The sequence below is a fragment of the Labeo rohita genome, chromosome 13 (genome assembly GCF_022985175.1).
Source record: "Labeo rohita strain BAU-BD-2019 chromosome 13, IGBB_LRoh.1.0, whole genome shotgun sequence".
Lineage (NCBI taxonomy): Eukaryota > Metazoa > Chordata > Actinopteri > Cypriniformes > Cyprinidae > Labeo > Labeo rohita.
In genome coordinates this window covers 1105556-1117479 of record NC_066881.1, presented here as the reverse complement: position 1 = coordinate 1117479, position 11924 = coordinate 1105556, and the positions used below count along the sequence as shown (strand labels likewise).

Genomic DNA, 11924 nt, shown 5'->3' with positions numbered 1-11924 from the left:
GTAGCCAAACCAAAATAAAAGTCCTGGTCACACGTATTCGAAATACATAGGACTCAGTATCGGTTGAATAGATGCTCTTACTTCGTTTATATATCTTACACAGATTCGTGGTAGAACATAATTATGATTTAAACATTTGTTTAGATATTTTATATATTTTTTTGTTGTTGCTTGGTTTGTTTTTTACTCGAACATACTTCTTGTTTTAATAAAACCACATTTTTATTTTATATAAAAAACCTGAACTCTATTATACGTTTCAGTACTGTTACATGTGTAAAATCTGCTTTATCTCATACACTTACATAACTTGTAAACCACATTTGCACTACTTGCATTTTAGGAATAGCTAGTATAAATAGTCTTTCATTAGAATAGCTTGCACAGCATTTACTTTATTCATACACAGAATTAGAATGTAGAATATAATGCATGCAGAGAGCAAATATTTGTCCTATTCAGGAGTATATAATTTACCTAAGGCCTGTTAACACATCGTGTATCTGTGGCGTATGAAGACAACTGCAACAGCAGCTTTCACACAAAAGTTATGTGTATTTATATTCATCTGTAAACTGGGTAAAATACAATTCCATATTTATCTGTAAACTTAGAAAAAGTCAGACACATCAGTAGATAAATAAATTCAGTTTAATAGATGTTTGTTGGTCATCTTCTAAAGTGAGAGTGTGTCTGGTGAGGCGTCATCAGTTTCTCTCTCTGCTGCCGCCCAGTGGACGAATCCAGAACTGCCTGGAAAGTTCATGAACTTGCTGGTGCTGATGAACACGCAGTATAAAGCTAAGACACTCACAGAACTGGAGTCAAATCTAAAAGCCTTACGACGCCACCAGAGAGACAACGCCACCGAGGAGCAAAACAAGAGCACAAAAGACACTGAAAATGTTGAGCCTGATTGGATTCCAGCCTTCCCTCAGCTCATTCATGGGAACTGACTGGCCGGTGCGCAGTCTCTGGCCGGAGATCACACCTCTTTACAGACACGCAGAGGTACTGCAGGAGCTGAAGAGCAGCCTGGAGAAACTTCAGCACAAGATCTTGGAGGAGATCCAGCAGGAGATCTACCCGGTCACCTGCAAAATGGAGAAAGAGGAGAGCGGCTTTGCTTTGACGCTGGACACTAAAGACTTTTCCCCAGAAGAGCTGTCAGTCAGACAGGTGGGCAGGAAGCTGCATGTCAGCGGAAAGAGCGAGAAGAAGCAGGAGGACGGGAAAGGCTCGTACTCTTACAGAATCCAAGAGTTCAGACGGGTGTTTGATCTGCCTCAAGGAGTGAATCCTGAGGCGGTGACCTGCTCCATGGCTGATGGAAAGCTCTACATACAGGCACCAGTAAATCAGCCATCTGAAGCAGCTGAGAGGATGCTGCCCATTGACTGTCAAACTGTGAAGACAACGCAGCCAGAGACAGACGAGACACAACACCACACCAGCACAGCACAGAAGAGCTGAAAGCACTGAGGACAAGCCCTGCTCAACTTTGTTACATTACATGATTTTTATTTCTATATAATAATTTATATTCTGATTTTTATATAAATCTTGTGTCTTTGGTTATTGTTTTGTAGTCTTTAAGTACTATACTTGGAAAGGATCATTTTGGTGTTTTTCAATTTTCATTAAAAATAGAAATGACGTAAAATTTTATTTTCCATTGTTTTGTGCTTCTCTTCATAATAAAAAAAAAATGTTCTTGATCAAAACCATACATTGGGTCTCATTCACTAATAACTAGATTTTTTCACATTTGTATGCACAGGGAATCTCCTCCTAATTCACAACACTTTTACATATGTGTACATACATTAATTTATTCTTAACACTGTTCTGATTTTAGTGAATTTGGAGTATTCTAAATGAGTGTCTGCACGCACAAACCTTCTCCATTTTCTCCAACCTTCTCCATACCCAAACCTTCTCCATTTGAGAGTTTTCCATGCACGCTTTCCATGCAGCCATTTGTCACTGTCGTCAAACTTGCTGCTGTTTGCAGACAGGCTCTTGCATATGTCCCAGGTTAAGTCATCATCATTGTAGGCTTCTGTCCTGCCATCCAGTCCACTTCACACCACCTTGTCTGAATGGCAGGGCGTATGCAGCAGTGGGTCATGCCAAGGGGCTTTGCACACTATGGCAGTGCTGCAAGCTTACAAGTCAGACCCACTTAGGGATTTGAACAAAGGTAAGGGTTTGCCTCCTCAGGTATTGACAATATTAGCCCGGTTCTGTCAACACTGCACTGGCTCCCTGTTAAACATTGTATACATTTTATAATCTTGCTAATTGCTTAACAAAGCCTTGAATGGTTTAGCACCTCAGCACTTGAGCTAGCTCTCATCACATCACAGTCCTTCATGTCTGCGTTCTCAAAACTCTGGCCATTTGATAATACCTAAAATATCAACTGCGGGCGGGAGATACTTTTCCTATTTAACACTCAAACGTTGTTCGGAACCCTGTTTAGCTCCAACCCTAATCTAACACGCCTGAACAAGCTAACCAAGGTCTTCAGGATACAGATTGGTATTTTTATTTTTTTTTCAGGGTTGGAGCTAAACTCTGCAGGGACTCCGGCCCTCCAGGATCAAGATTCCCCACCCCTGTGTTAAAGGATTGTTAGGCTGGATTAATTAAGTCAACTGGAACTGGGAACACTTCCCATAAAACCCAGTGTACTAGAAGAATGGCATCTATGCTAAAATTAGTCTGTTTCATTCTTATTCCAAGGTCACCGTAGCCGCCAGATCCAGTGTGTATCCAGATCAGATGGTCAGCACCTAGAGATGACCTATACAGCACTGAATGTCAGCGGAGAACATGTCAAACTAGATGAGCCCCAGAGACGGATCCCCAGTGAAGACCTCGTCAGCTAGACGGCCATCGGCACAAGACCACAGGAACCAGATGAGTCCTCTTCACAATCTGACTTGTTGCAGCCTGGAATTAAACTGCTGGTTTTGTCTGGCCAGAGGATACTGGCCCCCCGACTGAGCCTGGTTTCTCTCAAGGTTTTTTCTCCATTTCTGTCACCAATGGAGTTTTGATTTTTTGCCGCTGTCACCTCTGGCTTGCTTAATTTCCAGCAATATCATCATCTTGCACAGATACTATGTGATCTAAACTGAGCTGGACGATGACATCACTGAATCGATGATGAACCGACTGAGTGTTTACTGTTGTCCTTTTGCATTATCGACACACTATTTTCCTATTTAATACTGTGAATCTGCTTTGACACAATCTGTATTATTAAAAGTTCTATATAAATAAAGGTGAGTTGACTTGACTTTGCGTTTGTTCACAAACTATCTGCTGATGGTCCAGTCCCTCCTCCATGAGGTGTGAGTGGGGTTGAGCTGCCATCCTCCCTTAGGGTTTTAAAGTCAGCAGTGCTCCTTTTTATGTGTGGCCGATCTCCCCTGATCTCAGGGAATTTTCAAGCAGGAGGTCCCCTGAATTCCCTGTACTTTGGACAGTCCCCCCTACGTTAGAGTTTTATTGATTTTAGACTGTTTGAGGACTGCTATGTTCACATCTTGACTGAATGGGATATCCCTATACCATATTGACTGGGTTTTTTTATCTTCCCCAAGCTATTTAGCATTGTTTGTGATGTCTGAAAGCTGTCTTATTCTGTCTTTGATGAAATTGAATTAAAAGAAGTGATGCCAAGCCTCCCACCCACACTATTGCTGGTTTGCTGGCCATTGGCGTAGCATTCCTTCATTTAAATTTTCATTCATTTTCCATTTAATTTTCTCATAATCAGATTCCATACTAGCATAATTCTAACTCGTAGACAACAAATTAAAACATGTTTACCTCGGCATTCTTTAACTAAAAATGAGTCAAATAATGCAATGTAATTTTTTATGTAGTTTATTTTCTTTTTTTATTCAAAATTGTTCATTTACATTATGGAATTTCACAGAAGATTGATGGTTACTCATCTTATATTTGTTTGAGGTATTCAACCGAATCAAAAATAAACCAAACTGCATTCCTTGACCCCCGCAACACAAGACATGTTTCATGTTTTGCATGTGATAAGTTGAAGCAAGTATTTGATTAAGGAGACATGCAAATGTGCTCCAGCAATGTGGTTGGAAACAAACGCTCTATACAATGAAAATTTATTGTGCACATATACATATTTTCTGGTGACATTTTAAATTGATGAACAATTTAAAGGGAACCCCTGGTATTACGACATGTATGGCTTAATATAACGTAAATGATGTCTCCTACTGAAACATGTAGATGTAAGTGCTTTTCTTAGCGATAAGAAGAGGAGAAAAGAATGGGAAGATGGGGATGAATAAAACTTCCTTAAAAACTTGTCTTTCTTCTCTCCACTTTAGCCCTGATGCCTTTGAGGCTTTTAGTAGAGCACAGCTACTGAAAGAGCTTATAAATGGCAGACACAAAAAATGCGAGATGCCATCCTAGCAGGATTTAAACATGCCGACGCTTGTCATGGCATTGCAGCCACTAAAGGAGTTTCTCAGCGCAGATTTCACTCGATATCTGCACTGTAAAAAACAATTTGTTGAGTCAACTTAAAATAATTTGTAACCTGGCTGCCTAAAATTTTAAGTTCGGTCAACTCAAAAAAAAAAGTTTATTCAACTTGAAATGTTAAATTATACTAAGTGACAACTTAGATATTTGAGTTGAATCAACTTAAAATTTTAAGGCAGCTGGGTTACTTACCCATCTGTTAAGTTTAGCAAACACAAATATCTAAGTTGTTACTTAGTACAACTTAACATTTCAAGTTGATTAAACTTTTTTTAGTTGACTGAACTTAAAATTTTAAGGCAGCAGGGTAACAAATGATTTTAAGCTGACTCAGCAAATTGTGTTTTTTATTTTTTACAGTGTGGGGACACTTAGGGCGCTTTCACACCTGGCACTTTGTTTCAGAACCTGGCTTGTTTCCCCCCTTAGCTTGGTTCATTTGGGCATATGTGAACATAGCAATCATGCTGGGATCCGCGCCAAAACAATCAGTCCGAGATCGCCTGATCGAGCTGGCCTCGGCTTGATTGAAAACAAACTCTGGAGCGATTCGGTTGTACCAGACTATATCACAATGTATAATGGGTAATTACAGTTCTGTGAACAGCAGTAGCTTTGTTGTTTTGCTAATACCGCTTAAAATGAACCTGTATGTGTGGGCACGTCTTCGCCATTCAAAATCAAAGCGCGCATTTTCATTTTAGAATGCCGTCTTATTGCTCTCTTTGTAGTTTTTCCAACATATCCTGGACTCTTATAAATTTCCTGGACTCTGGAAAGTTATAAATTAATATAACGACAGCTACAAAAAATGCAACAATAAGCCCGCAAAGCTGTTGTTGTTCCATCCTGACAGATGACAGCTGAGCAGAATCCCAGAAAATAAACTGTAGAACTTTGACCAATGAGAAGACAGTTTACTCGTGCATAACTTGTATTAACACATTTGGTCCATAAAACAAACCACACCAACAATAAAAAGCAACACTGTAATAATTTTAATCCCTGTCTACAGGTGTGAAAGCACCCTTAGACTCCTTATGGGGAAAATTGATAGTACAACATTTGGCTTAAACCTGCACTTAGGTCCATCGCCACCAGTAAGCACATTCAGTAGCTGTGGTCATTGCATCACTATTTTATTTTCAATTGTGTATTTCGAATCGTGTTGCAGTAAAATTAGCAACAGGTAGTGTCAGTAACTCACTGAGTACAACCATTTCACGTCATATTTGCTCTCCCCATAGTCCAAAATATGTATAAACGATGTGGATTTTTTAAATAACGTTAATGTTTCATGGGTTTTCTACTATGCTTCAGTAAGAGACATCTTTTAAGTTTTATTAAGCCATATAAGTCTTAATGCCCAGGGTTCCCCTTAAAACCCTTTTTGCACAAAGAACAAAAATAAAGTGCCAGGTTAACATAGGTGTATCTGTAAGTGTGATTATTTTTTTTTACACTAATCCTAATTAAATCCTCTGGGGGGAATGTGCAGGTGATTTCTGAAGAAAGTTCCACTTTGTAAACCGCTTATTACACTCAGAATACTGCAGTATTATTTTCACATTTGATTTGCATATGACGTTTCAGGTCTTTCGGATAAGTAAAACTCTTTCCACACTGAAGACACTTGTAAGGCTTCTCTCCAGTGTGAACTCTCATATGAATTTGAAGGTTTCCTTTAACTGTGAAACCTTTTCCACACTCTTGGCAGGTGAACGGCTTTTCTCCAGTGTGAACTTTTATGTGATTCTCAAGGTTTGATTTACTTTTACAAGTCTTTCCACAAAAATGGCACATGAAAGGCTTGTCCCCGATGTGAATTACTACATGCTTTTTAAGGTGATTACTGTCCGTGAAAGTCTTTCCACACTCGTGACACGTTAAACTGTTCTCTCTTAAATGAATCCTCATGTGGTAATTAAGCGTTTCTTTACGTCCAAATGTCTTTCCACACTGATCACAGATGAACGGCTTCTCGCCGGTGTGAATTTTCATGTGAGTATTAAGATTACCCTTTCGAGAGAAGCCATTCCCGCACACTTTGCAGGTGTAAGGACTCTCTCCAGTGTGAACTCTCATGTGGGAATCGAGGGTTTCTTTACGTCTGAAACTCTTGCCGCACTGTTCGCACGTGAACGGCTGCTCTCCGGTGTGAATTCTCATGTGAGTCTTAAGATTTCCTTTATGCGAGAAGCTCTTCCCACACAGTTTGCAGGTGAATGGATTCTCTCCAGTGTGATCTCTCATGTGGGCATTAAGGGTTGCTTTATACTTGAAACTTGCTCCACACTGAGCACACACGAATGGCTTCTCTTCAGTGTGAATCTTCATGTGATTCTTGTGGCTTACTTTATGAACAAAACGCTTTCCACAGTGATGGCATGAGTAAGGCTTCTCTCCAGAGTGAACTCTCATGTGAGTATTAAGGTTTTTTTTGAACCGGAATCTCCTTCCACACTGATGACATTTAAAGTGGGCCTCTTCTGAGTGGACCCTCATGTGGGAATTAAGGATTTCTTTACATCTGAAACTCTTTCCACACTGACCACATAAAAACGGTTTCTCTCCAGTGTGAATTGTCATGTGAATCTTAAGACTTTCTTTTCGTGAGAAACTTCTTCCACACAGTTTGCAGGTGAAAGGCTTCTCTCCAGTGTGACTTCTAATGTGGACTTTAAGGTTTGCTTTTTGAGTGAAACGTTTTCCACATTGTGGGCAGATAAAAGAATGTTCAGATTTGGTCATCTTAAACTTTTTTAGTGAGGAAATCTTATCAGTCTGTGTAGATTTTTCTCCACTCAAGAAATTATGTTTTTTCTGGTCTTCCTCTTCCATTTCATTCAATTCTTCACTCTCTTCTTTAGGTGAAATCAGGTCTAAAGTAAAAAAAAAAAAGATATGTGTACAAAATTTTTAGACACAACAAACATAGCTTGACCAAGCAGACCTTTATTCAGGGTTCCCACACCTTGGTTAACTTCAAATTCAAGGACCTTTCAAGGACTTTCCAGGTCTAATACCCTCAAATTCAAGGACTTAATATGGGGACATTTCAAGTCAGAGCAAGGTTTACATTGTGTTACCTTGTAAGATGCATTTTTAGAGTTTTCATGTGTCAAACACAGCTATACAAAAAAGCTTTTTTTTTTTTTTTTGCATTTATTTTTGCCCACGACAGTGATCTGATATTCTATTTGTCATATTTCTGTTTCACATAAAACTGAAGAATAGTCAGCTCTGCACCTGGCCAAGTGATGGTCTTTTGGATCTCTGGCAAGACATTCTTAATTAATCTTAATTAATATAAATAAATAGCCCCCAAAATAGTGCAATGACCGTATCCCATATCAAAACTCAAAACATTTAATTTCCATATCTAAAATGTATAGTTTATAGTAACCCTTGTGCAGAGTGATCATAAACACCGATCTAAAAGGCTTCCTACCAGTGGCCATCACAAAACTTAACATCTTGCACAGTTTTATCACTGATAAAATGTAAAATGTTTTAATCCAAGCATTTCAGTCAAATGTATTTTATGCAATATTTCAAACATTTAACCCACGGGAGAAAATCAGCAACAGTTTAAAATCAGCCCAATTCCGTGCAAAAAAAAAAAAAAAAAAGTGGTTTGGCAACCCTGCATCCAACACAAGCTGCAGGAATCAGATTTAACTGATCATGGGTCCAGACAAGACAATCATGCTGAAGTATTTGCTGCTCAGCAAATAATGTGCTCATTTCTGATCTTGTAAGATGTGCTTCCTTTATACAAAGTGCGTGTGATCGCGAAATTGAAAGTGAATAGCCGCTAATTCAATAGCGATTTAAATACTTTGCATACGATAGCAGCTCCTTGATGTGTGAAAATTATATTCAATATTATAATGATTGCATAAGCAGGTGGTAATGGACTGAAGTTCAGCGGGAGCGGGATCAAGAAAACTGTCCTGCATAGGGCTTTAATATAAAAACGCACACAATGAACGAGGACTGTAGCAAAAGCTGAATGGACATTTTGGGCAATAGAAATCCCGGCCCGATGCATTTTTTAGGTCCAAAATGAGGACATGTCTGGGGAAAAGAGGATGTAAGGTCACCCTAACTAACGTAAATCAAGCAGGTTAGTACGCACAGGCCACAAAGTGTTGGCGAAATAACTCATTAGCGGACCGGAGGGAAAAATATGGACCCGTGGGAACCCTGTTATTATATGCTGATCCCAAATCTTCCAATCATGTCCTCTGTCCTATGTACAGTTTTGCATATTTCTGAACAATTTTAGTCAGAATTAAGCCTGACTAACTGTTTATTAAAGCTCTCTCTCTTCTAGTGCTATTAGATTCTTTGACAGCAAAGACCACAACATTTTCTTGGAAAGACAGAGAATTATGTTGCCATTTATAAACTGGCATAAACACGGTTTAGGTCCTACCTATCCAATCGTTAAGAGATGTCTTATCACACACAAGTATGGAGTGCAACATTGTGCATTGTAGCCAATCACATACATATCTGTTGATTTCTTGAATGCAATGGCCAATCAGAGGCGTTTTAGTCGGTCAGAATTCACTGACCCCTTAAAAGTGCAGTTTTGAGCCAAGTTAATCATCTCATAACTAAGTGCAGACACAATGTAAAAAAGAATTGTATTGTGCAGTTTAACGCTTTACGTGCTTTCTAGGCTATAATCCATTCAGAATTTGTATGAAACTTGTTTTTCAGACATATACAAACCTCAAAAAATATATGTGAGGGCAGCCTCTGTGATTTAATTTTGGAACTGGTCCTGGTCTACTTCTGTATTACTTCTTTTAATTAATGCATGACATGTTGCAATAATGAATGCCTGACTCTAAAGTAGGATCTTCTAAGGTGCACTTGTGCTGCCTTCACATGCGTTTGGATTTATCGTAAATATGAGTCTCCTAGTTGGAAAGTCATATTTGCAACTTTTACACCGAAGTTTCTGCATGGGCCAGAAACTTTAAACATGGCAGAGAGGTGAAACATAACTGCGTTAACTGCTAAGTGTTATCTAGTTTTCCCCACACATCTACATTGCTTTCTCTTACAGTTTCAGTCAGGTATAGATACATACGTATATAACTTTGATGTATATTGTATGTGCTGAACACAGCAAACAAATAGCATTTATTTGACCAAAATGTAGGTACTGTCAGCCAGCTAATTAGTTTTAAGAAGGATCACGTGAGTGAGTTCAGCTTTCAGAATGGAAACCAACCTGTTTGTTCCTCAGTATCTTCTTGTTTCACAGTAAACACTTCAATCTTCATGTCTTCACTTTCCTCTTTAATAAACGCCATCTTTACAATAGGCGCGTGGATCTTAGTCACTTCCCCAGGAATTCTTCTGTGTTTGGAAACAGTGTCATGTTTAATGAGAATGAATGAATAGTGACATAACTATTCATGTTAAAGTCATACTGTTTATAGACATAACAAGCCTACACAGGGTGTATCTCTCACACACACACACACACATATCTTAACTATACCACATTACTGAATTTACTCCCAGATATGAACACACATGTAAATATAATATGTATATATATATAAAAAAACAGTATATTTAAAAAAGAAAATGAAAGTGAAAATATTAAAATACATAGCAAATGTTAAAAAAAATATTTGTTCATATGTTCTCTTTTCATATTTTTGTCAGAATTTTGTGTTAGGGTTTAAGAAATTAAAGTTTTTAATTATTGTAAGTATTAATACAAGTATATTATATAGAACCACCAGTAATAATAATAATAAAAATACGGTCCTCATTTCTCAATTAATAGGTAATGACAGGTGAGATTGCACGTATTTGGACACTATTTGGACATTATTTGGGAAGTGAAAAAAAAAAAGAAGTATAGAATAGAATACCTCAAATTATACAGACACTTAATATTTCGTTACCGATGATTTAAATCTGCCATTTACTCGTTTGCATATTTAATAAAAATGTTTCAAGAAAACTTTAGGAATTGGTTTGTAATAGTTATAATTAAAGGTATTTGTTTTCTTGTTACTTGCATTAACCAGAGGGTGTCATCAGCGAGCGTGATTTGAGCGCTTTGAAACAGTGAATCATTCAGCCAAAAAACAAAACGAACAAAACATTATAATCCGTTTCAAATAGGAGTACTTGCAGGTGCCCGAGTTCGTGTTTACGGTAAACTCATTCACGATACAGAGAACGAAATGAGGCTCAACATTTCTGCTACTCTTCTGCAGATGCTCTTTTCTCAAAAATACCTTCATTAATATTAAATAAACCATTACGGTGTTCATTCAGACATTCAGTAATTCATAATTAGTTTTTTTTCACAATGTTACAACTCCTGATCAATTTACACTGATGCAAATACTTTAAATGCATTGTATGTATAAAAACAAACCTTTCTTCAGTCCAATCACAGATGTAGCACGCGGCGCAGCCTTATGACGTCATATCCCCAAACCAAATTAAAAGACCCTCAGAGATTGCTCAGTTTAGTTTCTCTCTTGCTCAAATGTTTATATTCACCGAGATATATTCAAAGATATACAAAGATTTTGATTTTGAATAAATGCTGTTCTTTCTAACTTCTATTCATTAAGAAATCCTAAAATAATTATCCCTTTCTCTATCTACTTTTTAAATCGTTGAGGTTCACGTTTATTTATAAAGCACATTTAAAAACAACAAGCGTTGTATCAAAGTGCTGTACAATATATAAACATAATTAAACAATATAAAAAGCAATAAAAAATAAATAAAAACAGAAAGAAGCAATTGGTTACAAGAGCGGAGAGATCTCGACACAGAATATGGTTTAAGGAGATCAGCAATATACGAGCAAAATACAAATAAAACAACTTCTACTACTACTGCTATTACCAGTATGATATTAAATATAAGGAACGGTGTAGTATACTGTATGTGATACATGTAAATAAATGTAATTTTGTTACATTTATTTGTTTGTTTAATATTGTCTTGGAATTTGAAACATAACTTATTTAAAGGTGATTTTGGTCAGCTGTATTTCTAGGTTGCTCAGGCATATTAATCATTGTTTTATTTTAGGGACAAAAATATATTTTGCAAAAACTACTTAAAAACAGAAACACAGAATGTCTGAAATTTTGTATGTGAATCCAGCACAGCTTTATTTTGAACACAGGGCAAACGCAGGATGAAAGTTTGGTGAACGATGTAGACATATACAGTCTCTTTTGTCTTACAGGTGAGGATGATGGTGATGGTGATCGGATAGCACACGCCTCAGCTGTAGGAGCAACTGGTGAGTACAACAGGTAAATATCCTCAGGAACAATCAAGGAACAACAGAAATCAACATCGGAAACAGAGAACAG

At 37.6% G+C, this 11924-nt stretch overlaps 2 protein-coding genes across 3 annotated transcripts; one reads left to right on the top strand and one right to left on the bottom strand.

Annotated features, from left to right (window-relative positions):
- Window positions 1-808: 808 nt before the first annotated feature.
- Window positions 809-1650, top strand: LOC127175241 (heat shock protein 30). Its single transcript, XM_051126191.1, has one exon. It carries the CDS (start codon window positions 904-906, stop codon window positions 1471-1473), a length of 570 nt encoding a protein of 189 aa, XP_050982148.1. The 5' UTR covers window positions 809-903; the 3' UTR covers window positions 1474-1650.
- Window positions 1651-3907: 2257 nt separating this feature from the next.
- On the bottom strand, window positions 3908-11044 carry LOC127175236 (gastrula zinc finger protein XlCGF57.1-like). Of its 2 annotated transcripts, XM_051126186.1 has the most exons (3): window positions 10964-11044; window positions 9794-9921; window positions 3908-7424 (listed from the first exon to the last, which is right to left on the bottom strand). In XM_051126186.1, exons 2-3 carry the CDS (start codon window positions 9873-9875, stop codon window positions 6085-6087), a joined length of 1422 nt encoding a protein of 473 aa, XP_050982143.1. In that variant the 5' UTR covers window positions 9876-9921; window positions 10964-11044; the 3' UTR covers window positions 3908-6084. The 2 variants fall into 2 exon arrangements, with proteins under 2 accessions (XP_050982143.1, XP_050982142.1); XM_051126185.1 differs by lacking the exon at window positions 10964-11044 and having other exon boundaries at window positions 9794-10029.
- Window positions 11045-11924: the final 880 nt, after the last annotated feature.

Excerpts from the sequence above, each read along its gene's own strand:
- LOC127175241 (XM_051126191.1), top strand. The coding sequence starts at position 904 with ATGTTGAGCCTGATTGGATTCCAGCCTTCCCTCAGCTCATTCATGGGA.
- LOC127175236 (XM_051126186.1), bottom strand. The coding sequence starts at position 9,875 with ATGGCGTTTATTAAAGAGGAAAGTGAAGACATGAAGATTGAAGTGTTT. Across the intron at positions 7,425-9,793 it reads AGATACTGAGGAACAAACAG|ACCTGATTTCACCTAAAGAA; the intron begins GTTGGTTTCCAT and ends TTTTTACTTTAG.